Source organism: Gekko japonicus, unplaced genomic scaffold (assembly GCF_001447785.1).
Source record: "Gekko japonicus isolate JY-2015 unplaced genomic scaffold, Gekko_japonicus_V1.1 scaffold2864, whole genome shotgun sequence".
In the NCBI taxonomy this organism is placed as follows: Eukaryota; Metazoa; Chordata; class Lepidosauria; order Squamata; family Gekkonidae; genus Gekko; species Gekko japonicus.
This window is the reverse complement of record NW_015176062.1, coordinates 13,137-40,912: the sequence shown is the minus strand read 5'-3', so window position 1 is coordinate 40,912 and position 27,776 is coordinate 13,137. Positions and strand designations below refer to the sequence as shown.

At 47.0% G+C, this 27,776-nt stretch overlaps 1 protein-coding gene across 1 annotated transcript; it reads right to left on the bottom strand.

Annotated features, from left to right (window-relative positions):
- Positions 1-197: 197 nt before the first annotated feature.
- On the bottom strand, positions 198-25,513 carry GATM (glycine amidinotransferase). Its single transcript, XM_015426702.1, has 9 exons — positions 25,380-25,513; positions 16,436-16,660; positions 12,149-12,344; positions 10,986-11,176; positions 9,940-10,077; positions 8,596-8,760; positions 5,214-5,277; positions 4,984-5,100; positions 198-2,869 (listed from the first exon to the last, which is right to left on the bottom strand). Exons 1-9 carry the CDS (start codon positions 25,446-25,448, stop codon positions 2,757-2,759), a joined length of 1,278 nt encoding a protein of 425 aa, XP_015282188.1. The 5' UTR covers positions 25,449-25,513; the 3' UTR covers positions 198-2,756.
- Positions 25,514-27,776: the final 2,263 nt, after the last annotated feature.

Here is a 27,776-nt window from a genome sequence, read left to right as displayed (position 1 = left end):
GGACAGCAGCACAAGAGAGGAAGTCCCACTCCTCAAAGACCCCCGATACGCCCCCAATTAATCCAGGAACCCAAATTAAATTGGTACCCAAACTGCCTATGATGCTCCCCCAACACACACTGAAGCGAAAATGAGCCACAAGAAGTTCACAATATCAATGCAAAAATGTTTTAATAGCATAAAATACTTGTTGAGGAAATAAGTATTAACATTTTATTGTGCAGCACCTGTGTGCCGGTCGATTTCCAATATCTGTATTTCTGTTTATAGTAATAGTAAACATTATTTAATAAGAAAGCTTATTTTTATGTAAACAGGTTCACAAACGGAGATGTGCAAACATGACATCCCATGTATCACGCTGGAAAAAATAAAAAGAAGCAAAGCAAAGCGAAAACACAATATAAAAATCTCCAGTACACTGAAAAAAAGCTACTTCCTGAACCAGGGCTGCATCTCTGAAGCTTTCGGAACATGGACGTTTAAATGGAGACATTTAGAGCCTTGTAAAGCACAACAGTGGATGTGACCACTGTGTCCGGCCTGCATGTGGCAGGGGAGCAGGATCATTCCCTCCCCCACAGACCTCTGGCATGCTTTCCTTACCTCTGGGGCCACCTGATGGCCATGCAGCACACATGGACTCTGACACACTGAGGCTCAATCCATGCCACTTCTACTAGACCCCCAAACAGGAAGGCAAGGGGGCTGGACTAGATGGTCTGTATGGCCCCTTCCAACTCTATGACTGTGTCTATAGGCTTTACATGCGCATTCCCCCCCCCACTCTTATGTGTGAATATCAGTCAGTTCCAGAGGCAAGGCAGATGTGACAGGGCTAACACAGGCTCCACACAGCCATATCTGCACAGAATTTAAATTCTGCTATTAAAAAAACCCTAATCCAAATAACATCTATTTTTTTAAAAGAGTAAAAACCTGGGTCCGTCTTGGCTTGGATTCTGTGGGCTGTGCCGCATCAGAGGAAGGGAATTTCCTCACTCTTCCCCCCCCCCACCCCCGTCGCCTTTGCCCCCTGAAATTGTCCTTCTGTACACAGTGGACACCCCACCCCCACCCCCGGAACAATGTTTGGAGGCAAGCGGGAGAGGAGAGATTGGAGAAAATCCCCTTCACCTCCTCCTCCAACAGAAATGCTGTTCTGTCAGAGGAACTGCTGTTACACCGACTGAACAGCAATTCAGAATCCAAGCCATGGTATTTAAGTCTGTTCTAATTTTCTATTTATTTATATAAAAAAGTGTGGTATACATACTCACACACATTTTAAAAAAAATATCCATTGGAAAGAATGTCAAACTCAGGTCTAACATTTCTAGCTGCCTTTTTGACAGAATTTCAAGCAGAGGTAGATGTGTAGTTGTTATTGGCTGATCTCTGGCAGAACGAGAAATATTGCCAACTTTTGTACACCTGGGACGTGAACTTCAAGAGGCTTCATGTCAAGAAGGAAGTCTTTCAAAAAGCCAGCCAGAAGACCTGTACTGCTGAGGAGGGGATTCCCCTAGCTAAGGGCCACTCTGCGTATTATGTGATTTACAGAATAACACCAAAGAGGTTTCCAGAGTCTAATAATACTTAATGCTTTCAGTGCGCAAAGTACTTCATGCATGTTGTCAACATTCTGAGAACATCCCTGTAAAGCAGGGCCATTTTTTAAACTCCATATTTCTGGGGCTGAGAGATTTATGGCTTATCCTAACGCCACGTGGCGACACTGTGGCCGACATGAGCTTCAAAATGGCTTAAATCTGGATTGCAGTTCCTTCTTAAGGGCCAAACACGCACAACACTGGGAACTTACCACTGGATCACCCAACCTGTAATTCAGCCTCAAACCACCACTGCACCCAAGCATGGATCGGGGCCACAGTACTCTTCCTTGCTCCTAAGTGTGCTGCTTTCCAGATTTAACCTAGGCTGCCTTTAGCCCTGGTAGGCAAAAAGACAGGCATAATATCAGCACCCGTCTTTTTTTTATTATTATCAGGACTAAGTGCAGCTAAGGGATGAGAAGAGGAGAGGCTTCTACAGTCTAGCCCTAGGCACCCGCATTCACATTTCTGTGTTACACTCTAAGTCCAGGGAAGTCAATGGGCTTACAAGAGTGAAACTCTGCTTAGGACTGCACTGTTAATCAGTGATGCAGCTGGGGAAGCCAAAAGTTAACACACACACCCTTTCCCTAGTATGGGGGCTTTGATTGACACTGATTGACACAGCGGATGCTTTTTCTGAGACTAAACTGCATATCAGGAAACCAACAGGAGATCCCAAATGCCTTGCATAATTTGGCTGTGTGTCACTACATTATACCAGCTCCCCCCAACCAGCTCCTCCTACCTAGGGTAGGAGCACTTTCAAGACAGGTATTTCTCTATAAAAGGAACAGCTAAAGGAAATGAATTCTGCAGTTTAAACTGCAAACTTCTGAATGGCAGTCTGCATTTGTACACCAGAAAGCTTTAAGCAGGGCTGTACCAAATGCACACAAGTACGCTTATCAGGCAACTGGCTTCTTGGGTGTCTGCTCTGTGGCTGTCCTCCACATAACGTGCAAACTGGCCCTGTGAATTAACTGTCTGCGGGACCTCTGTTAAGGGGCACCATTGTTCCAAGTGCTACAGCTCATGCATTCACATTCTGTATTTTAAAGCAGAAAGATGGAACCGATCTCTTCTCCCTACACCTTTTTCGGGCAAGCTGAACCGTGGGAGGGCTAACTCAGCCGCTGCCTAATCAAAATAGGACTTCAGGGTGCCACGGCGACGGATGTCACAGGTCCAGCAGTGGAAACCTCCTCCCAATGAATTGGCATGGCGGATGTTGACCTTAATTGTCGAAATCCCTGTAAAGTGAAAGGGAAGCAAAACACTTTTGTGGAAGCCCAGCTCGAACCGTCCAAAGATTATCAAGGAGCTTTGCTGCCAGAGGCGAATGGTGGATAGAGTGCTAGACTGGAGTTAAATCCTGGCACAGCTATGGTGCTGTAATACAAGGAAAGGCATGCAGGAAACACCGGACCCAATTGCTCACTAAGGCAGACCCTCCTCCCACCTTGCACCTTGTTCTGGCCTATGAGCCTCAGAGCACGGGGATTACAGACCAGCATGTGAGCACTAGAGGGAGCATCTCCAGCCAAAAGGACTTTTGGGTAGCATAAGAAGGACCACCTGATCCTGGAGATCCTGCCAGTCTGGCTTAATTGGGGGGGGGGGAGAAGATGGAGGAGGAGGAGACTGGATTTATACCCCGCCCTTCACTCGGCGTCTCAGAGTGGCATACAATCTCCTTCCTTTCCTCTCCCCACAGCAGGCACCTTGTGAGGTAGTTGGGACTGAGAGAGCTCTGGGAGAACTACTCTTGAGAGAACAGCTCTGAGAGAACTGTGACTGACCCAAGGTCACACCACCAGCATGCGAAGAAGTGGGGAATCAAACCTTGTTCTCCCAGATTAGAGTCTGCGCTCCTAACCTCTACACCAAACTGGCTCACAGGTTTTAAAATGTAATTTTATCGTGTATGCATCGTTAGCTGCCTTGGTAACCCTTGCAAGGGCAAGAAAGGTGGGGTACAAATTTTGTAAATAAATAACGGCCCCGGTCACACGGGCCAGATAACATGGGGGGAGGCGTGGCTATTTGTGCTGCCACAATTTAATCCGCCACAACCCAGCGGACCGGGGTTGTTTCCGGCAGCACGTGTTTCCGGCGTGCTTCAACGCGGCAAGAGGAGCGCACTGGAGCGATCAGACGGAGGAGGTCCGTCTGTGGCCCGTCGCAAGCTTTTGATAGTGGATTTTCACAGGTACCTTTTAACTCCGAATCTTCGGCCGGATGAGACGGGTTGGCTACGGGTGCGCAACGCTTGCCAGATGTGCCCGTTTGATCGCGCCCGTAAAACCCGCCCGGCATCCATGAGTATCCCGCGGCAACTTCTGCATGTGATTAGGGCCAACAATAAACAAACAATGGACTGACTCCGTGCAAGGCAGCTTCATATGGAGAATTCTGGAGAGGGCCTATGGCTTAGGAGCAGAGCACATGCACACAGGTGGAAGCGCTGGCTTCCATCCTTGGCATCAGCACTTCAAGGCACTCAAGCCTGGTTTGCATATGCCAGAGAATGAGGTGGTAGAATGGTACACCTCACTTCAGACTGCAGGTGGTGGATTCTAGCTTTTAGTATTTCTTTGCACAAAGAAAACTCCATGGAAGTAGAAAAGTAGCACTGCAAAGAGAGAGGTTCTAGCCGCTCCCCCCACTCCCACCTTGCTGTGCTGGTTTTCTATTTGCAGGGAGTTTGTAAACATAGGGGAGTATTCTGAAAATGTGACCTTCCACTTGCAGCTTCTGCCCCCTTAGTCTCACTTCCTTCTGTGGCATTAATAGACCAGGCTCAGTAGCAGGTGCTGGAAAATGACCTCTACTGCCATTTATACTTTGCTCTTTCTAATGGGAACCCAAAGTGGCTTAGGGCATGGTCCTCCCCTCCTCCATTTTATCTTCACAAGAGCCACCATGCGAGGTCAGTTCGGCTAAGACAGACCCAAGGCCACCCAGCCAGCACCCATGGCAGAGTGGGGATTCGAACCCCCGTCTCCCAAACCCTAGTCCAACACTCTCTGCGCCTGGAGAGGTCCTCAACAGTCAACACAAAGTTACACTCACATTTTTAGCTCAACCTTCCTCCAAGGAACTGACGATAGTACACACAATTACCTCCCCCCACATGTTATTTTTAGTGAGGTAGATTAGACTGACCTTCAGTGTGGCCTGGCTTATTTAAAACCTGCATACGCTCCTTTCCCATCCAACTCAGGTGTCCCAAAGGTGGTGAACAATCCCAAATCCATTTTGCAGGGGGAAAGGGCCTGCAATGTTCCTGGGGAGGCCAAGCCTCCCACAGACTGTCCCCTTCCCGATCCTCCAACCTTGGCTTCTATCCCATTATTCATCCTACCTAGACTTTCAAACATCTTCTGGATCGGGATCTCATTGGCATCCACCATCACGCGTTTTTCATCCAGCATCAGGACATTCATAGAGAGCCATTTCGAGGACATCCACAGCGGGTGGTCTAGAGGCAACGATACAGACCTCTGAGTGCTCAGTGCGCAAGAGTGAGACAAGCCTTCTGGGCCTGCTGTTAAAAAAACAAGACTGGTCTCCAAAAGGCGAACCAAAACATACCGTCGGGAATGAGGGGCAACGGAGGGCGAACCACCGTCCAGCCTGCCTTCTTGAAGAGTTCGATCTGAAAACAGAGACATTTTAAAACTTGACATTTTGAATCTGGCAGGCATAGTTCTCTGAGCCTGTTCTAGGCTCTCTTCTCTGCTCCTTTTTAATGCACACCACAACTTTCCCTCTTCAGTTTCACCAGTCGTGCTTTGTCTCATGATACTTTCCCACCACTACATGGATCACAATACCTTACCAATATTTTTCGTTCCTCAGGCAGCGGATATTTCCAGCAGCCCACCTGCCCGCAAAGGAGGTGTGAGGCTCCCAGATACGGGGCCTTTTCTATAGTGGCTCCTCATTCAGGAAACTCCTCCTGAACCTCAGATATTCACCTGGCACCTGATCTTATTACCTTTAAGTGCCTGAGCTGGCTATTTTGCTTGAGTTCTTACCCCACCCCATTCCACTATGTAATGCTCTAAAAAACAGATCTGTGCCACTGAAATTTTCTTCCAATTTTAATTAAAGAAAAATTCAGAAAATGTTCTACAAGTGATGACTCTTCCTTTTTCTAGGAAACAATTCCAAGCCATTCAAGGTATTATTAGAGCACAGCAAAGACAGGCTTCCAAAGAATTATATCATAAACAAGAGAACAAGAATCTGGAAAAACACCCTGCAATTTCGCTATGTTTTCAGCCACAGAAGGGGATATTTGATCTGTCCTACTTTTAGGATGAATGGGATTTTTAAATCTTCCCCAGACCCCAGGCCTCTCAGAACAAAGCTCTTAGCTTTTAGCAAGAACCATAACTGATTTCTTTAACGTCCTCTAAGAACGTCCTACTTTCATTTTTATCACAAGGGGGAGCTCTGCTTCTGTATTAACAAACTGGATTATTCCTAGAACTCAGCCTTCTTTTCTTGGCCCAAACCAGATGTGACCCTGGGAGTTCCATGTCCTCCAGAGCTGCTTCCTAGCTTTTAAAACAAGTAGTTTAATAGAAGATCTCTTGAATGGAACAAAGAGGCTTTTGGCCTTTCCCTCTACACATTTTTTTCAACCTGAAACAGTCTAGCAGAGCTTTTGTCCCGTCAAACACAAACATATAGGAAGAGCGAGATCTCAAACAGGCTGGGGCTGACCATCACCTCAGCTTCCACACTGATTGTGCCCACTGATTCACCTCCACATTAACAGGCTAAAGGCTCTTTTAATGCTCTCCTCTCCCAGGGTAAACAGCAGCGGAGGCTTTGGCAGAGCTCTCCACTTATGATACAGAGAGGCAAAGGGCTCCTAAATTCCCCCTTGCTAGGAGTGAACAGACAGATGGCTCTTTCTGCATGCCCCCCTATCTTCTCATTTGGTTTCTTTTGCGTACATAAAGGCTGAACAGTGGCAAAGCTTCTGCTGCTGCTCATGTGGGAACGGGGACGGGGAAGAGGGCTCCTATTGGGAGGGGCTGTGGCTCAGTGCAAGAGCCTCTGCTTTGCATGCAGAAGGTCCTAAATTCAACCCCTGGCATCTCCAGTTAAAAGGACCAGGCAGTAGATGGTATGGAAAACCTCCACCTGAGACCCTGGAGAGCTGCTACCAGTCTGAGAAGACAAAATGCTGACCTTTGATGAACAGATATTCTGATTCAGTATAAAGCAGCTTCATGAGTGTTTGTCTTGACTCTTATGCAAGCAAAGTGGCTTAAAAGGGACTGTCCTTGGATCAGAGCTGACAGTTGCTTACTCCTGCCCGGAATCACCGGTCCGTTAACTTATAATTTTAGTGTGAGAAGATCATACTCGCTAAACTATATGGTGCTTGCTGCAGCCATTTTTCCATTATCAATGAGCAAGGAGATAATGAGAAGGAGGAGGAGGGTTAACAAAAGTGGATGACAAGGTAGCACCTCTTCCTCTGTTGAATCAATGAGTGTTTTAGCACCTTCTCCTTGCCCTGCTGATAAAACACTCCAGGCATGCCATTGTGTAAGCAAATCTTTCTCCCCAAGGAAGCTGGACAGGCACATAGAGCAACAGCCTGATGGCTATCCTGCTAATGTGGTTTTTTAAAAAAAGATAAGAAGTTGGAGGAAGAGCCTGTTCAGCTTAAAAAGCTGTAAAAAAAAGTGTCACAACCTTTGTACCCAGCTCTCTTCTGCTAGCTGGAAAAACAAGAGCTTCTTTTAGTTGCTCCAGAAAAGTCCAAATAATTTATTCAGACAGACTGGGGGGGGGGAGCACTTCACAGAGTCCTGGAATGACTGTACCACTCCAGAATCCCAGCAGGGGGGTCACATTTGAATGCTCCTGCCTTGGTTGTGCACCTTGGGAAGGACAATTCTGGGTCCTGCTGACTGTCCAGACAGAAACGCCACCTCCCACTTGTCTTCTGAAGGACTGTAATGCTGGGAGGGCTACACCACACTTCAGGCCTGTTGCCAGAAATGTTGTGAGGGTGAGGGAGCACACTAGTGCAGACACAGCCAGGATGCAAATTCCAATAATCAACTGTGATTAAACTCATTTCACAACATCAGAAACATATATATTGTATGATATGTCAAAAATAAGTGCCTAAGTTGTTCCAGTGCCTTTGCATTCATTGAAAAGAATAGCAGAAGGATACGAATAGGTTTGCTTCTTACTGAGCAACTGAGTAATGCAAGCCATAAATCCCAGGAAGGGACTGGAATATCACTGAGGAGGGCCTGACCTTCATTCTGGTCACCACACCTCAAAAAGGATATTATAGCATTGGAAAAAGTGCAGAAAAGGGCAACTAGAATGATAAAAGGGTTGGAACACTTTCCCCATAAAAAAAGGTTGTGGCTTTGGGGTGAGGGGTGACGTGATCGAAGTTTATAAGATTATGCATGGGATAGAGCAGGTATCTCTTGTGGGCATTCAATAAAATTGCTGAGCAGTCAGTTTAAAATGGATAAAAGGAAGTCCTTCTTCACCCAAAGAGTGATTAACACATGGAATTCACTGCCACAGGAGGTGGGGGTGGCTACATGCATGTATGGCTTCAAGAGGGAATTAGATAAACATATGGAGCAGAGGTCCATCAGTGGCTATAGCCACAAGGTATAGATAAGGGACTCTCGGTCTGGGGCAAGTGATGCTCTGTATTCTTGGTGGTGGGGGGGACAAAACTGGGAGGGCTTCTAGTGTCCTGGCCCCACGGGTGGACCTCCTGATGGCACCTGGTATTTCTGGCCACTGTGTGACAGAGTGTTGGACTGGATTGGCCATTGGCCTGATCCAACATTGGCTTCTCTTATGTTCTTATGCCCCCCCAAAAGCTACAGCCTTAAACCATGTGTTTGTTCTAAACTTTTGAAGGTTACCACATAGTTCCCCCCACACACACACACCCTCTCTTCCAGACCTCATTGCATGGACGATCAGGATTGGAAAGCACAAGGCCTGGCCCAATGATGTTGAATGTGGCATCAATGTGCATGGGGTTGGGATCTTTAAAAGAGATGGTGTGCACTCGGTACTCTGGAGCAAGGTGCCTTCGCATCCATTCAATACCCAAGTAGTTGGTAACCTAGAGAAGAAGAAGAGAGCAACCTTCAAGATTTAGCTTCCTGGCAATTAAAAGAGCAACCACAACAAAAACCTGGGTCCACAGTCTTTCATTTCAACACTTACCACAGCTTTACCTCAACAGCAGTTGACTTTGACACATTTAAGATTAACAGCAAAGGGAAAGACAGAAGAAGGGAGGGTGTCCTTTCCCCCAAGGATGTCTGTTTTTGTGGAGGGAGGGGACACAGAGCTATCACTCAAATTGTTGAGGTAACATCAATCCACTTTTGACAAGGAATATTACCTTCCTGGAAAAACACTTTCCCAATTGCCTGCTCCAGTCAGCAGTAGGGTTCCCAACACTGCTTCAGCAAGTGCCAGAAGATCTGAAGAGCAGCGCATGGGGAGGGAGTAGTTTGGGGAGGATGTGATGTCACTTCCTGGTGGAGTTCTGGCTGCCTTTCCTAGTCGTGATGGTCTTTAGTACAGAGACTAAAGAAAATTTCAGAATGTCACTAGGTGGAGGCCATTTTTTTCTCCCACTCCTCAATTCCTTGGGGGGGGGGTTTGGGGGAAATTGGGGCTGAGGCTGGGTAAATCCTCACACCCTAGGCAGGTAAATGGAAACTGTAGCTCCAGTCAGCAGTCTTGAATCTGCATTTCGGGCCAGAGGGTTGTGGAAAGATGACTGCCAGCTTCTAAGATCCAGCCTGAGTGTTTAGACTAAGATCTGGGAGAACCAGGTTCAAATCCCCACTCTGCTGTTGTGGAAGCTTACTCAGTGACCTTGAGCCAGTCACACTGTCTCAGCCTGACCTACCTCACAGGGCTGTTGTGAGGATGAAACAGAGCAGAGGAGAACGATGTAAGCTGCTTTAGGTTCCCACTGGGGAGAAAGGGGTGGCATAAAAGAAGTAAGTAAGTAAGTGGAAGATCTGCTCTGCTCTTAGAAGCTTTCCTCCTTCCTTTCTCCTGTGGGTTACGTTTCTTCTCTACTGTTGTACTTCACGTTTTGTGTCGTAAGTTGTTTTGAGTCCCCATTGGTGAGAAAAGCAGCATATGAATTAACAAATAAATGTCAGATCAACTGAGCTCACTGAACAGTCTTCAAAAGCAGCCCGATGGCCACAGCAGTCTAATGCAGAGTTGGTCAAAGAACAGATAACCCAGGAAAGGTGCAAGCAACAGATCTGCACACCTGACTTCTCTGCACAAAGATGTCTCTTCCCGCTCTTATGAAGTCCGCTGCATCAAAGCACGGCTCATATTCGGTTGTGACAAATTTGCCCTGGGCAGCCAGCTTGTGCCTGTCTTCCACGGTGCGGATGGGGTAATCCTAGTGTAAGAGAGAAGAGAAAAAAGGCACACCTCATATTCTGGTCAGGTGGCCCGCTGGGTGAGAAAATGCTGGAACAAAACTGATGTACAGACAAAGAGCGCGAAGTCGGCCCCCAGGGCCAGTTGCAGATTTTGGTAGGTCCTGGGCAGAGTGCCCATGACCCCTCCCCTCTCTGCCTACCCCCCCCCCCCCCCCGCTCATGCCTCCCTTCTCAACTACTGACCCGCATGAGCCCTCTCACCACCCAGGCACAGATGCCTGGACCACCCACACGCCTCCTCCCTGACAAGGCTGGACAGTGCATACAACTGGGAGGATGGCTGGCAGAGTGTAGGTGGGAGAAGGGTAGGTTACAGGGGAGGGCAGCAGCAGTGGGCCCCATCAAAAGTCCAGGCCCCAGCAACTGCTCCACCTCAGGGTGTACTAACACCAGTAACACCAAAAAAAACCTGTGCAGAAGGATGCTAAGAAAAGAACAGAACAATTTACTAATGGGTAACAACAATATAACTGGTAGTAATTCAACTAAGAATACTACATATGTATTATTTACAAAAATCCAACAGGTAAATCCACAATTTTTTCAATAATCCAACAGTTAAGTCTACAATTTATCAATAATACAATAGGTAAGTCTACAATGAACCTAGTAGTAATTCAATTAGTGTTTACAAAAATCCCACAGGTGAGTCCACTATTTTTCCAGGTAAGTTTTCAACAATCCAACAGGTAAAACTGCAATATTATTAATCCAACAGATAAGTCTACAATGGACAACAAAGACTCCGGATTTCAGAACTTCATTTTGAATAGTCTTCCTCAGTAGAGGCTAATCACACGTGGGATTTTCCAGGGTTGAGGGAGCCAGATACCCTGAGGGAGGTTGTTAAGCCAGAATACCATACCTGGTCATACAGCTCATCAGCCATTGTGGGCTTTGGTGCAGTTGTCCACTTAGCCCCGCGGCGAAAGTAGTCTTTGATGATGGGCCGGTATGCTCTGTACTCAAAGAACCGGGCACGCCAAGCCATCGGAGCTTCAATTATTTCATTTCCAATTACCAGTAAAATGTCCCTTGGCATGGCTGCATACATACCTACCAAGGAAGAAATGAAAAAGACCAACAACCCCTGTCATTCCATTCATAGCAACCTGGATGCTGCTCTATGTCATCACTCCCAATAGCAAACTTGAGGGCTGAGCAATGGTTGGCAAGACGGCAACCAAGTACAGCCCTGCTCAAGAAGGGAGGTGGAAGGTGGCTTTGCAGCTGACACAAGGGCCAGACAATCAGTGCAATGCACAGCCCTGTTCCAGGAAGAAGCAGAGAGAGATGACTGTGCAACTGACAGCCAATCAGTGCTGTGCGGTTTTACTTGAAAATCAGACCAGGTTTCTACTGAGCACCATCCTGTGAAGAAGATCCTGTATGTGCCCCAGATTCTGTGAGTGTAAATCCACAGCAGGCTTCCTGCTACAGTTATTCACATCCCTTGAGTAATGCCCTTTGGTTTATTCTTATGCCTAAGGTTGCCAGCTCTTGGAAGGAACAAACCCAGGGCAGAATCCACCCACGGACAGGATTTGTGGAGTCAAGGGATGTAATTCAGTAGGGTCCAGGTCCAAAGCCTGTCCGTCAGGGACAAAGTTGAGGGATCAATGGGCAAAGTGAACAGAAAAACTCCAATTCATTTCCTCTCTGTCTCCGTGGATCAGGAGGGAAAGGGAAACAGAAAAGGCGACTAAAACTGCAGGTTTTGGAAAATCTGTTTTTGAGGCAAGAAAAGCCTCTGGTGAAAATGAAAAGTAAAATTGGCTACAACATTATGCTGCAGAGATCTTAGGTACAGCTTTAAAAGGCACTAACAGCTTCTCTGCTATTCCATCCGTTACGTGAAAATTTCTCATCTGTCAGCTGGCCAAAAGAGAGAAACCTCAGTCATACCAGTGGAAAATTGGACAGTTGGCAGGCCTCCAACTTTATACCCCTCCAACTTTAAAATGGTAAACTTGACCTTATATCCCATTCACCCATTACAAGCCATTCAACTATAACCACAGTAGTTACCAGTGGATTCAAAGTCAGGAGTTTTGTATTTGACCGACCAGTCAAGTGGTTCTGGCCTTTGGACAACCACTCCTTCCATCTTCAAAATATTGCACATCTCTTCTATTTCAGCGATTGCTTTCTTGACATGATCCTGAGGGAAGCTTTGGCCACCATACTTCTGATAAAATCCCCAGTACTTCTCATAGGTATTGGCCTATTTGTTAAAAAGTTTAAAAGAAGAGGGAGAGATCGAGAGTTCAACAAAATAGCTTTGTTAACATTGCATAGCATTTACCAAATCTAATCTACCAAACAAATCCACCCAGATTTCATTTCTAATTGCAGGCTTACTTAAAGAGTTTAAGTGAATAATGCACCTACACAATGCAACAGAATTCCTTAACCCTACTTTGCTTTCAGGATTCTTTCACGTTCCTTCCCCTTCCCACACCCAACGGGCATCTGGCACCCCACTTCCATTCAGATTCCTTTACTAGGTAGCAGGTTTTTGTAGGGCACCAAGCAATAATGGAAGGATTATACTGAGATAATCAACAATTGCTCTTGTTAACAAGACCAGGAGCATGCCGTAGTGGAGTCCATACCCATCATTCTCTCCCTGAATCCATATGGAGAGGACAACACTGCTATAATTATTGGAAGGGCCAAACATTGACCACAATAAATGCTCTTAAAATACAATCCTTGCTTTGCAATTCAGTCTTGAGTATGTGACCCTTGTTCACTCCATGCCCTGCTACAGCAAGCCAATTCTCTGCTCATCCTAAACTTGGCTAAAGTCTGAAATGGTATCTCTGAGAGAGAAATTTCCCAGAGAAGAAGAGAATGGCGGTAGCTAGGGGAATCCCACAGCAGCTTCCTGCTTTGGGTTAGGTTGGCATCAGGCCGGAGACAGCCAGGCTGTGGTTTCATCTGCCATGGAGGCACATGGGAAACCAGCCTTTAATGGTGCCAGTGGAGCAGACAGAAGCCCGTGTGATCTCTTCTATCAGACTTCCTTTTAATGTACATGCAAAGAAACCCATAAGCAAGGTGAGCCAATGCCCTGAGGTGCACAGGACAGCATGAGCCATCTTTGTGAATGTTCCTCGTGTTCATATGTCCATGCCACGTATCAAGGCTTTAAAAGTGTCAGTGAATAAGGGAAGATTGCTTTCTTAAAAAGTCTGGCTCTTAAAACAAATCAGCCAAACTGCCTGAGCCTCAGCCAACAATTCACATCTGTAACTCTGCTCAGTGGGGAAATGTTAAGGTCTTTGACAGTCAGAAGATTAATCGCTCCAGTAGTAGCTGGAGCCGCCAAATGTACAGTACACAGCCCAAGATGAGAGATCTTCTGCCAAGAGACCACAGTTGCGTAGTCTTACAAGAGGCCAGGAATAAGACTGAAACATAATGCAAGATTGTCACTGCCTGCCAGAGCAACAACTGTTTTGCAGACTGTGTTTTCAAACTTTCATGTTAGGAGATTATAAAGGTGATTCAATTTTTAAAAAATAAAACCCCAATTTTGCTATGCTCTGGACTGCATTTCTTCTTTCTGTATTGTGGGAGTTGGAAATGGGGTTGAATGAGCCAGTAGGTTTGAATGAGGACCTATAACCCCCTGATTTATATATCTACAGAGAGAGGGGGAGAGAGAGAAGCTACATTTTGATGGGCAGATGAGGAGAGGCAGGCTACTGACACAAAGGCTAACAATGGGGGTGGGAAACAAAGTTCTTTTAATAATTTTAAAATTATGAATATTGTGTATATTAATACTGTTGTCACGCACTCTGAGCCCTGATGAACAGGGGAGGGCAGGCTATGAAAGAAAGAAAGAAAGAAAGAAAGAAAGAAAGAAAGAAAGAAAGAAAGAAAGAAAGAAAGCCTACCCTGTGAGGTAGGTGGGGCTGAGAGAGCTCTGACAGAAACGGCTCTTTCGAGGACAGCTCTGACAGAACTATGGCTTGCCCAAGGTCATCCAGCAGCTGTAAGTGGAGGAGTGGGAAATCAAACCCGGTTCTCCCAGATTAGAGTCCGCACACTTAACCACTACACCAAGTAAGTAAGAAGAAGAAACTCCATTGAGTGTTCTTTTAAGCTCCCAGCTCAAAGGTGTTCCGAAGATGACTAGCTCTCATTTACACAGCTAAAAATAGGCACTACAGCATAAGGCAAAAACCAAAGCCATGTTTAAGACCAACCAGAAGAACATCACAGTGGGCAAACTTTTGGGTTCTGCAGAACTCTTCATTAGGCAGGATGCTTTTAAAGGTGGGGGTAGGGGAGACCTCTCAGGCCATTATCCTAAGGCCTCCTTGTCAGCATTCAGTGGGCACAGGTGGCAGCTCATATCAGGTGGCATACTAAGAGCACACTGGCCTCGACATACTAAGAGCAAGAAGACAATTGAATTAATCAACTAGCTAAGGAGAATACTTTTCAAATGCAAATCCCAACAGGACGACTTCTACCAGGTCTTCTAAATGAAGTGCACACAGAAAACGAATTGGCTTCCTCAACTAATGCTGTATTCAATCAATCAATCAATCTAATTTATTGCGACAGGAACCAGTAAAACAGTACAATTCTGATATAAAAGGGATTTAAAAAGTAATAACATGGGAATAATATAAAAACATCAACAGGAGAGAGTTAATAAAATTAGTAAAGTAAAATAGTGTTAATAAGAGAATCATACAATTTTTTCAGCTAAAATAAGTTTACGTTTCCTAATAGCTAAGCAACAAAATTTTGCCACAGCGTAAGTCACTGAGCTCTGAACGTCTTCTAAGAGGAATTTACGAAGGACTTCTGGCCTAAAGTCAAGATAAGACTGCAAAGGGCTAAATCTAGACAGAAGGGGTAGTATAAGATGGTCTCGTTCCTCCTGATAGAATTTGCAGAACAGGAGGACATGAGTAATTGATTCCACCATATTAGCCATGCATGGGCATCTACGTTCATGCATTGGGACTCGAGTGAATTTACCTTGCAGTACAGCGAAAGGGAGTGCCTCAAAACGGGCTCGGGAAAAGGCCCATCTATAGGGTTCATAGGTAATGTTATCTAAATAAGGGGCAACAGTAAAATTTGGCCAAGATTTTATGTTTCTGTAGTTCTCAGGTAGCAAAGCTTCTTCATTTTGTGATTCAATATCACGAAGCCTCTGCACAACAGCTGTTCTTGCCTTGTCTTCTAAATGAAGTGGACACAGAAAACGAATTGGCTTCCTCAACTTACATAGAGTTAATGCAGGTGCACACTTAGAGCGGTGACCAAATTCAGATGTTTTACAGCATCTGTTTTTATTTAAAGCCATGGGAAGAAGAAATCCACTAGATCCATCCATGAAGCAGCCACCTCTATTAGGTTTCTCTTGCAAACAAACAAACAAACAAACAGCCCGGGGGGGGGGACAGACCCAGGCTATTCAAGAGGACTATAATTTCTCCCCCCACCCCAATCTGGAAATGCCAAGCAAAGATTTGAAAAAAAACTAAAAATAAAGACAACCATCTGTGTAAATGAAAGAAGAACTGAGAGAATAAGTTAATTCAGGATGAACTAGAAGCCTGTGGGCCAGACTGATCCATCTAAGCATTAGTCATTTATAATGTTTCTAATCTACTCTCTGCCATTCTACACAGGAGGTAACTAGCAAACATCCAAACAAAATCAACAAAGGAAGCAAATGACAATAATAATAATAATAAGAGATTGGATCTATACCCTGCCCTTCACTACCCAAAGGTGTCTCAGAGTGGCTTACAATCTCCTTTCCCTTCCCCTCCCCACAACAGACACCCTGTGAGGTAGGTGGGGCTGAGAGAGCTCTGACAGAAACTGCTCTTTTTCAAGAACAGCTCTTATTAGAATTATGGCTTGCCCAAGGTCATCCAGCCAGGTGCAAGTGGAGGAGTGGGGAATCAAACCCAGTTCTCCCAGATTAGAGTCCGCGCACTTAACCACTACACCAAACTGGCCCTACAAAATCTAAAACAGGGCCAATAAGGCAGCAGAGTGACAAGCAGACCGGGCAAGGGAAGTTTCCGAACTGCTGCTCTGCACATGCACAAAGCCCAGCGGCGCAATGCACAGAGACCATGAAGAAAGTAAATAGTCTTTGCATTACAGAAGAGATTCACATTTACCCAAGTCCTCTGTGCTCAACTTATGCATCTGTACTCTCTCTCCTTGCAAGGAAATGGGCCCTGTAAAATCCAGTCCTCTGTAAAGCTCCTTTAATACTCAAGGAAGAAAGGAAGCCATGAAAAGCATTTAAAGGAGGGGTCGTACCTTGACCTCTACGGAAAAAGGAGGGACGCAGGCATTTTCGGCTCTCCCAACAATGACTTCTTCAAGCAGGTCCCATTCGTTGTGTGAGCAGACAGGGCAGTCTTCGGGAATGGGGTCAGGGGCTTTGTTGTTGTCCTCAGCAGCAGCACAGGAGGTCTGGGAGACTGCGGCTGCCTGGGTGCTTTGGAAAGTTCGCTGCACCCACCCTGTGACGGCTCTTCTAAGCTTGAAGGAAATTAAACAGAAAATTACACCCAGCTAGACAAGCAGTTGCCAGATCTTAAAAAAAACCTTGATCATTCTGCTAAGTGAGAAGCCAGTCTACTAGTCCTCATGATCTGAGTTGCACACAGACACTAATTTTCACCCTGACCACCCTCTACTAAGTAGGAAGGGTTGTGTTTTCTCCTTTGTCTTGAAGATCTCTTTTCTAAATTAAATTTTAGGGTCCTAGTGACCTATGGCTGAAGTTCAGACACTGAGCAGGGTTAGCTTTCTTTCTTTAATTTGCTTACACCCCGCCTTTCTCCCCAGTGGGGGCCCAAAGTGACTTACGCCATTCTCCTCTCCTCCATTCTTTCCTCACAACCCTGCAAGGTAGGTTAGGCTGAGTGTGACTGGCCCAAGGTCCCCCAGCGAGCTTCCATGGTACAAATGGGGATTCAAACTGGGGTTTCCCCAGATACTAGTCCAACACTGTTAACCACTACAACACACTGGCCTGGATTAATACTTGGACAGAAAACCATCAGGGAAGTGCAGAGTCGCTATGCAGCGGCATGCAGTCATGGTAAACCACTTCTGTTCATTTCAGTTTGGTGTAGTGGTTAAGTGTGCGGACTCTAATCTGGGAGAACCGGGTTTGATTCCCCCCTCCTCCACTTGCACCTGCTGATGTGACCTTGGGTCAGTCACAAGCTCTGGCACAGCTGTCCTTGAAAAAGAGCAGTTTCTGTCAGAGCTCTCTCAGCCCCACCCACCTCACAGGGTGTCTGTTGTGGGGAGGGGAAGGGAAAGGAGTTTGTAAAGCCGCTCTGAGACTCCAAGTGAAGGGCGGGGTATAAATCCAATCTCTTCTTCTTCTTCTTCTTCCCTTATGGGATCACCATAAGCTGGCTGCAACCTGATGGGTCTTTCCACCAGCAGCTACCTATTTACCTGGGTGAGCAGATGCAGTATTGTTGTTTTAATTTATTTATAAATTAAATTTATAAACCGCCCTCCCCTGAGCAATGTTCCCTCTAAGCCGTGGAGTCTCATGAGCAAAAATTCTACTTTCTGAGCGACTGGCATTAAAGTTGTGAGCGAGCAACTTGGCTGCTGCATAAATTAGTTTGCTTTGGAGCCCTCCTTCCTGAGCTAAGATAAAAATGTCTGAGCCAGAGGCTAAAAAACTGTGAGCTGGCTCACACTAACTCAGCTTAGAGGGAACACTGCCCCTGAGTATCCAAGGCTCAGGGCCGTTAACAACAGTAAAAACACTAATAAAGTAATAGAACAATGCAAACTATTTACATAGTACAGAATTAAAACGTTCTTTTTTTTTTTGAGCCCCCTCAAAGGGGATTTTTAATTGCATTTTTATAAACACTACAAACTACAACAGAAATAGGATAAAGGACTACATCTAGGGACAAAGTAAAGACACCCACTAATACCTAAAAACCCAAGAGAGGAGATCATCTAATCAGCTTGCACAAACATCAAGTCTTAATTCTACTAATCCCCTTACAAACTGAGTCAGATATATCATTGTCTTTTTAAATTCTTAAATTCAACTGTTATTAAGAAATACCCCCAAGCATCTCAATTCAACATTTTTTTAAAGGCACATATCAGAGTCCTTCAGCCTTCACTTCTCCTTGCCCCGTCTCTTCCGCAACTTATAAGGGCTTTTAGGAGCCGCTGCCCCTTCCTCTGAAAGAGAGTCCTTTCCGGAAGAATTCGAGTCCAGCTCACTACTGGACTTACTGTCCTCCCCTTCTTTTCCTTCCTCCTCTGGCCCTCCCAACTGGACTCTTAAAAATTCCCAAGCTTTCAGAACAGAGTCAATCTTTTCTTTTTTATCCTTGATTTTGAAGGTGACACCTTCTGGAGTTAGCCATCTGTATCCAATTGAATTTGTCTGAAGAAATTGTATTTCTTTCTCCTTTGCCTTATTTCAAATGGGATGTCTTTGAGAACTCTGATGATATTTCCCCCCACTTTCAGGGGTACTCCAGATACTGCTTTCAGGATTGCATCCCTCACATGCCTCTTCGAGAATCTTACGACAATTTCCCCAGGCAGATTATTTTTCTTTATATATCCTGAATATGACCTGTAGGCCACATCCATATCGCTTATCAGCTGTTCTGCCGTCATCTCTGTCATTGGGGCCAGTATTTCACTCATTGTTTCCTTTAGATTCTCACCCTTAGTCTCTGGCATGCCCTGGAAGCGAAGGATCATATTAGCCTTTTCCATTTGTAATTGCAGCAGTTGCTCTTCTGTGGAGACTTGCTTCCTTTCTATTTGTTTCACTTTCTTCTTCACCTTTTGTACAGTGGCATCCACTTCTTTCACCTTCTCAGCTGTTTGATTCATCATTTTCAGAGTCTTGTTTATCTGGTCTTGCTGAGCGGTGATACATTGAGTCACTTTGGTCATCTGTTCCTTGAAGTTATTCAGCTGGTCCATTAGGGGGCACATGGATTCTGCCAGTCTTTGCCAGCTCGTTGGTTTCTTCCGGTTTTGGGCTCTCAATTCCTTTTGCTTTCAAAAGTTTCTCCTTTTCTGCCCTCTTCCCCGCCATGTTTTTCGGGTTGTTTACTTTCGCAAACTTTTTGAAAGTCTCTGAATATGCGCTTAAACGCTCGAACACTCCTTGGTAAGTACTTCTTAACAGTTTTAACCACTTATTTTTCCGCTCCCCCCATTAGCTCAAAAGTTCATGCGCTCGGGAGGCATCCCTCCCCTGCTTGCCTAATTCTCTATTGCGTAGTTAGGGTGGGGAGCTTTTTCTCTTTAATCAACGCTTAAATGACTCATGTTCATAAGCGGTCCTCAGACCTCGTTTACTTTCGGTTTTAAACGCTCGATCTCCCACGCTTGCCCCGGTTAGTGTTGCTTAAGTCCATTCGGTCTCTCAGCACGGAGAACCGTCGGAACGGAGAGGCGCCTCAATTCTCCGACATGCCGCCATCGAAGAGGCGATCTCTCAGAAGTTCCATGGCCAGAGTCCCTTCAACTGGGTCTCTGGGGGGGATGACGAATCTGCGCACCCCCTCCTTCGGCTGGAGCGCAGCTTCACCCCCGGGAGGTCCGGGAGGTGAGTCTGCTCTAGCGCGCCGCCATCACCGGAAGCCAGAATTAAAACATTCTCAAGTGGTGCCAAACTTCAGGACTCCAGATTGTGCCACTGTCTCGCAGGCAAGGCCGAAAAGCAGCAGGGGGAGGGGGGGAGTGCCCGATGAGACGGCACCTGTCACTGTCCTCAGCCAAAAGCCTGGTGGGACATCTCTGCCTGGCAGGCCCTGCAGAACGGCATTAGGCCCCGCAGGGCGCGGATGTCACTCAGCAGAGTTCTACCAGGCACCGCGAACCATTCAGACGCACAGTGCACTCACAGAAGTGGGGCACTGTGAGATGAGAGCACTGTTATGAGGCTCGTCTTCGGTGACACAGCTCATACACAGACTGCTGTTATTTGTGTACATAATGCCATGAAAATCTTCTCACAGTTTTACGAGAGAAGCATGCTGCTTTTGCAAGTGCCTTCAATGCAGGAGCCAAGCTTGGCGCCTGTCCCAGTTGTGTCGGAGAGCAAGACTGAGGGTGAATGGGATGAGGGCTCCGCTCACCCGAGCAGGGGTTGGCAGCGTCAGGATAAGTGGAGCCCAGGGACAGCTGCACTTGAATCCAGACCTGGAGGATACAACCCTGGGGACAACGTCCCCTGAGCTGGAACCTGAAGTCCAGCTGGAAGAAGATAACTGCTCCATTGAGCAGGCAAAGACAGAAGGCTGGCCCCCAGGTATTTGTACCAGGCTGAGCCAGATCAGCAGTTCCATACTAACTGGCAATGACAGAGGTCTTGACCCTCACACACAGTCCACAGGCCTGGAGATCTTCAGGAACGACAAACGATCTCCTGGCTTAGACAGGGATCAGTTCCCCCGGAGGAAATGGCAGCTATGGAGAACGGACTCTAGGGCACTGCACCCCACTGAGGTACCTGTTCTCCCCAGGCTCCACCCCCAAATCGACAGGAATTTCCCACCTGGAGTTGGCAATCCTACCTACAGTAGCTCCGCTAGGCCACATCTTCTGAAGGCCCCAGTTCAAGCCTCGGAGTCACTCACCTCAAGCATGATTACACAAGACATTGAAAAAACACAGTGAGGGTTTCAAGTGTTTTTCTGAGGCTGAATGAGACTGCGGTAATGCCAGTGGCAGAAGCATGTTTACACCCTTCCTCCCCCAGTACCATTTTCTCCATTTAAAATCCCTCCTAAATCAGTTGTTTGCCCCTCAGGGGAAATGCCACAACTTTTTACGGTTTACTGGTTTTACTGTTTTACCCGTGAGCCCCCTTGACTTGAGCAGATCTGGAGAGGCTGCATACAAATTGGGATGGTAATTTATATTTGGAAAGGCCGGAGGGGAAAGATTACACAGGCCTCCAGCCACTGTTGTGGCCATGGATCTGATATGGACTCCTTCCCTCCCTCAACGAAGCTGCCTTGCACCACAAGGAAAGGCAAATTGTTTTAATAAATAAATAAAAACTGCTTCCAATTTTCTGTGTAAAAAACCCTGCAGGAGAAGCTGAGCACGGTCTCCTTCTCCCCGTCTAGCGTCATTCTTACTGTTGGCAACAGAAAGAGTAACCAAAGGCCAGGTTTTGCTGCTGCCAAATTTTCTCTCACACAGCAGCAAACAGAGAATGTCCTGCTCTTGCCTGCTACTCAATGGGAAGGGCTGTTTCCAGCTGGAAAGAGGAGGGAATAAAAGCCCTGGAGGGAGAGGGAGGGGGAGAGAGAGAGAGTGCGAGCGTGTGTGTTGGGGGGGGACACTAGGCAGGCAGCCTTAAATCAGCAGAAAACATTCCGTGGACTAGGGCCAAATGATGAACCAGACAGCAGCATTCTGCATCCACCCTGTTTAACAAAATGTTTCAACTGGTAACCACGCTTGATTCACAATGCATGTCGCAGCTACTGCATCTGTGCTGATTTGCTGTTCCAGTCTCCCTCACTTTAAATAACTGTGTTGTTTTTTTAAACCACCAAGCTGCTGAACTATCAGTTGGGAGAGGAAAACGTAATTGCTTGACAAGGCTCAGTGGCCAAATTTGGCTAGTCAGGCCAAGATCACTGCAAGACACTTTCTTCGAGGAGAGGGAAGTACCATTTTATTACTCCTAAACCTTTAAAACTTATAGAAGCCCAGACTCTGTACCTTCCTTCGTCCCCAAGCCCCATTCACAGCAAAGAGAAAGGGACAGAAAATTCCAACAGCACTCTCTCTCCTACTATCAAACCAGAGGGCACAAAATTTCCAGGAGTGGCAATTGAATGCAACAGTGAGGCCCTTGTGCTTGTGGAGGAGACTGTTAACGAGCCAGATCCATCCATTTCACACTCTGGATCCAGCACCTGAAGAGGATATTTCAGTTTGCCTTGTGATAGCACCTGCAAGGGACAGGGTGGCATACATCAGATGTGGCTCCACTTACACCACAGACAGAAGGCACGGTTTCCCTCCGTGCAAACAGCACAGGCACTGCCCTTGGCTTCTACCCAAAGGATCTAGTTTAACTGGGGTGGTGGCTTGAAGCCAACTGATTCCCTACTCTGCAAAAGCTACTGAGCAAAAGGAGCCACAGCTGTTCCACACCAGTTGTGGGGGAAGGCTAGGCAGTGTCAAAGCAAGCATGCCTGATCCTGTTGCTGACGGTTAATGATCTACATTCCCATCCCAATATGGGAGGGGTGTACATTTCTGATGGCTCAGCAAAAAAAAATAAAAAATAGGGAGAGCCACAAAGCATACTGATGGCTAGAAATTGAACACTTGGCACAGGCTAGTGGGATTCTCAGGGTTAACTCAACTCAAGGCCATGAACCAGGTTAGTGTATACAGTGTACCGACCTCGGCTCAAGTGACAAGATACAGCAAAATTAACTGTAGGGGCTCCTGCAGTCTTCCAGGCTCTAAGGCAAAGGTCAAACACATCCTAATAGGAAAGGAATCCATTTACTTGCAGATAATAAATGGCCAGAGTTCCTCTGCCTGCCTCGCTGGCTAGAGAGAATCTTGCAAGAACATCAGAACAGAAAACAGGACACATTTTTCTGCCTCGTTTTGTTGTCTTTTGGAGTAGGAGGGAGAGACTCTCTCACGGCTGCTAACACAGAAGTCAGTTGCTGGGTGTTGATCTTGGAAACGAGAACTTGGGGCTCTCCATAACCACAGGCTTCCTGGGGAAGAACCACGGCAGCTCAATGGTAGAGCATCAGCTTTGCATGCAGACGGTCCCAGGTTCAGTCCCTGGAATCTTTTAGTTAAAAAGGATCCGGTAGCAGTGGGTGAGGTGTATGTCTCTGCCTAGGATCCTGGAAGGGCACTGCTAGTTAGCGCAGATTATACGGGCCTGGCTTAGATGGACCAATGGTGGAAGGCGGCTCCCTGAGTGTACACACAGAGGTCTCCTTGCTGACATCACTGCCCTGTGCTGAAGGACTTCGCCATCTGCTCTGGGGTTCTTCATGTATATTCTAAAGCTGCTACATATAACTGATGAGGTGCTGCCCCATTCAGATACACACACATATACACACTGTTTGCTCTTTTAAAAAAAATTTTTGCCATTCTGGTTCGGTTAGGAAAGTGATAGCAGGCTGGTAAAACTAGAAAAAGGGAACAAAACTGAAGGAAAGGAAGACAATTTTTTACAATCTTGATATTGTTTATCTTCAGGATGGCTCTCCCCCCCCCCCCCCCCCCCCCCACCACAGCACAAGAACCCACCCCATTAGGCACTGGCTCCTCCTTTTGTTTAGATCCAGACAGATTTTCTTTTTTTCCTCCCTCAGCCAAGCTAATGTATATCCTATAATGCCTATTTATAAGGTTGGAGGATATAGACTCAAATCACAGTGTAGCTAGTTTGGTCTTGAAACAACACAAAGATTTTAAAAAAGGAGGGGCGGGCAATACCAGAGCTTTTGGTAAGATTTAGTTCAACTGTGTTAAGAACCTAATCAAACTATTATCAGGAGGAAAAAGAAACTCCTTCCTTTCTCCCAAATTCGACAGTGCACTTTTCCCGGCTGTTTTCCCTGCCTAATGCCCACTGAGTAATCCTGCACTAATCTGTGTTTTTACAAACAGCAGATCACCTTGTTCTGGAGTCACTGATTCATTCATACAAAAGGAGTACAATCTTCCTGGTTCAGTGGAGGGGGGAACTGACAGAATTTTGAAAAACAACACCCTATTCTACCTGCTAAAACTTTTGGCCATTTTTTTTAAAAAAGCAACACTTTTTAATCACCTTGATGGTATGAACTGGCAAATACAAACTGAATGACGCAGGATGATTTTAATTCCTGACATTTTAAATGTGTAAGCAGTGGTCTATTATTGCCATTGTTAACTGTTCTTGTATACTTCTTTAGTTCATTTACATCCCCCCTTTCACTCCAATGGGGACCCAAAGTGGCTCGCAACATTCCCCCCTCCTCCATTTGTCCTCACAACAGTCCTGTGAGGTAGGTTAGGTAGAGTGTGTGTGACTGGCCCCAAAGTCACACAGCAAGTTTCCATGGCAGAATGGGGATCTGAACTTGGGTCTCCCAGATCCTAGCCTGCCATCCTGTTTTAATAGCGGTTGTAATCTGCTGGTTAGCCATGTTCCTACTCGGGGTCCATGCTTCCCCATCACATCTCCAGCCAGCCCCCTCAAGCAATGACAGCAAGCCCCCTTTCTCCCTGCATGCACCATTCAGACATGCACACAGCTCTGTAGAATAGAAGAGATGTCCCAGGAGACTCCTCCAGTGTGTGCAGGATACAATGCATCTCTCTCAAAAACGGCAGGGGGGGGGGGAGCTAGGTGTGACCTCTAACTGGCACCGGGATCCTAAGCAGCTCTATTCAGAATCCTACTCAGGTCCATTCTCTGGGGCTCACTTCCAGGAAACCCTGCCTAAGATTGCACTGTTGGTTCTTCAGTACAGGAAGGGAAATCATCACCACATACCCTTATTCTTTGGACAGGTAACCAAGTAAGCATTTAGACTGTTAAGCGTTTTATATATTAAAGAGAAGCGAGTTAAAGAGGGGGGAAGAGTCTTCGGTAAAGTGACCTGCAAAATTATTCAAACTACCTTCGTTTTTTTCAACTACAGATATTGCTGTGTGTGTATTTTAGAAGTGTGCTTCGGAGAAGTAGCATTTCCATCAAAAGCCAACATTTTCACGACAGCTCTCAAATGCCACTTTCAGAAACAAAACTTGCCTCACGTTCAAAATGTCAAATTCTGAAGTGCTACCAAATCTCTACTTCCCACCCAAAATCTCCTTCCAGTTTCGGGATGAATGGATGAATGAATGAACGAACGCGATGAATGTCATCATTAGTGGCTCCATTCTCGAGAGTGCCCGGACGCTGATCAACCTGCCCGGCCATCCGTGGTGTGCAGCAGCGAGGAGAAACGCACTCTGCATACACTCAGAAGCAGTCTGCTCTTTTATTAATCTTCCCCCCCAATAATCTCTGGCAGAAATTCCAGGCGAAAAAATCTTCACCCGATTTTGATTGCACGAAATCTGTTCGTTGCAAAAGAAAGAAACCCAAAGGGCCCCCCTCCCCCCAAATTCGGCTCTTGGAGGAGCCTCGCGGAAGGCCGTGCCGGCTTGGGGTCCCTCCCGCGCCCACCGTGGGGCCGGCACCTACCCGCGACCCGATGTAGTGCACGGCTTCGGCCCCCCGGCTCCCTCCGCGCAGGCACCGCACTCGCAGCATCCCGCTCTCGGTTCGGCGTGGCTGGCGACAAGAAGAACGCGAGAGGCCCCGCCCACCCGCACCGAGACCGCCAAAGACGAGGGGACACGCGCCGCAGGGGCCCTTTATAGGGGCATGCCCGCCCCGCCCGCGCGCCTGGCTCCCGGTTGGCTGGCTGGGGCAGGGAGGGGGAGGGGGAGCCCGGAGTGAGGCAGCCGCGCCCGGCCACCACCCCCCCCTATAGGGGGTTGGTGGCCCGGCCCAGGCGCCGCCGAGACCATTTATGGCTCCGGGGGGGGGGCTTCCCCACCCACCACCGCCACGCGAAACCGCAGGCCTGCTCCGTGGGGCAGGAGAGAGTGGACGACCCCATTGCAGACGGAACCCGGGGACCTTGGGGACCCCCCCCCCCTCACCTCTCTCTTTGGAGAACAGCGCGGCGTTGCTCCTTAAGAGAAGCCAGGAGGGTGCATTAAGGCCGATCTCTTGCGCCAGCTTGTGAGTCCTGCAGCACTCTTCACCAGGCGGCTCCGGGGAGCTGGGACCCTCCCGCGAGGAGGAGGAGTGTCGTTTGGGGTCTCTTCTGCAAGAGATCCCGGACAGCAGCCCGGTCGGTCTGGGGGAGCAGAGTTAATTCCAGCAGGAGTGGGCGCTCCTCCCTAGGGATATGGGCTGTAGTCACTAGTTGCATCCAAAGAAATGGGCTGTAGTCCACGGAAGTTCCTGCTGGTATGTTTTTGGTTAGACCTTAAAATGCCACAGGGGGTGGACTCCTGCTTCTTTTCACTGAAAGTTCTCTGTAAGGAGAAAACTAGCATGTCAGAGAGAAACACTGTAGCTCCAGTCTTCTCCCTGCTGTGCTACTGTTCCCCTGGCAGGACATCCACCCCCACCCCCTTTTGTTTTTGCTGTCAAGTCTAGCTGACTCTTGGCGATCCCATAAGGTTTTCAAGGCAAGAGATGAACAGAGGTGGTTTGCCCTTGCCTGCCTCTGCATAGCAACCCTCAACATCCTTGCTGGTCTCTCATCCAAGTGCTTGCCAGGGCTGCCCCTGCATAGCTTCTGGGATCTGACAAGATCAGGCTACCCAGGGCAGGGCAGCAGGAATTTGGGATTGGAAAGGGGGAGACCACAGCCCAAGGGACCACGGAAAATGTGATTTCCGTGCCTGCAATTGAAGTAACACAGTCCACTCCACCACCTCAAGAGAGCCAGTTTGGTGTAGTGGTTAAGTGCGCGGACTCTAATCTGGGAGAACCGGGTTTGATTCCCCACTCCTCCACTTGAGCCTGGCTGGATGACCTTGGGCAAGCCATAGTTCTGATAAGAGCTGTCCTTGAAAAAGAGCAGTTTCTGTCAAGAGCTCTCTCAGCCCCACCCACCTCACAGGGTGTCTGTTGTGGGGAGGGGAAGGGAAAGGAGTTTGTAAGCCGCTCTGAGACACCTTTGGGTAGTGAAGGGTGGGGTATAAATCCAATCTCTTCTTCTTCTTCTTCTTCCTTTAAGGCATTCTGCCGCCGCTTCCATAGATCCAGCCTGTCCAATCAGATACCGCTTTCCCCATGCAGGTGGGGTTCCACATCCTCGGAAGACTTGCTCCCAAAGAACTGTGCATCAGATTGCAGCAATAGTATAAGCAGGAGGAAAATTCCTTCCTGACCCCAAAATGGCAATCAGTGTTACCCTGGGCCTGGCTCATTCCTTCCTGCCCTCTCTCTCATGATCTGCCTAAATTCATAGTGAGCCAGCGTTGCTGACAGATGGCCATCTTGTCTCTGCTTGCAAGCCTCCAAAGGAGAGCCCGCCAACTCCCATTTAGCCCACCTAAACATCATGTTATACTATAAGTTGCCGAGAACCACGAGGAGAGGCAGAGTAAACATATTTATTAAACAAATATACAGAAAATTCCTGAGCAGATCTCCAAGTTTTTTGTAAATGGTTCTTAGATGTGGGGGGGGGGGGGACACAGATAGAACTGATAGCAGCTTAGTCTCCCTGTTGGGTGATAGTGAGATATTGAAAAAATGGTATTTAGCAGAGATAAGATAGTCCAGCAGAGCCAGAGTAAGATAATTCAGACTCGGAATCCATGTGTGATTAAAATATAAAGTTTTTACTAAATTCTAGCATGGGTAACTGGGATGAAAATCCCTTGTATGCCGCCCTGAGCCTGCGTAGCGGGGAGGGCGGGGTATAAATTGAATAAAATAAATAAATAAATAAATAACAACAGAGCATAATCGGCTACATCCTTACTCTACAAAGACAAAACTAGAAGAGAGAGTATGGCTACTCTTCTTGTTCTTCAGAACACCAAACAAAGACAGGAAGAGAATGGTAATACA

Bases quoted from the DNA above. Each gene is read 5' to 3' on its own strand.
- GATM (XM_015426702.1), bottom strand. From the start codon at position 25,448: ATGCTGCGAGTGCGGTGCCTGCGCGGAGGGAGCCGGGGGGCCGAAGCC. The intron at 11,177-12,148 runs GTAACTACTGTG...CTTCCTTGGTAG, and splicing joins TCCTGACTTTGAATCCACTG to GTATGTATGCAGCCATGCCA. The intron at 5,101-5,213 runs GTATGTTTTGGT...CGTTGCCTCTAG, and splicing joins GTTGCCCCTCATTCCCGACG to ACCACCCGCTGTGGATGTCC.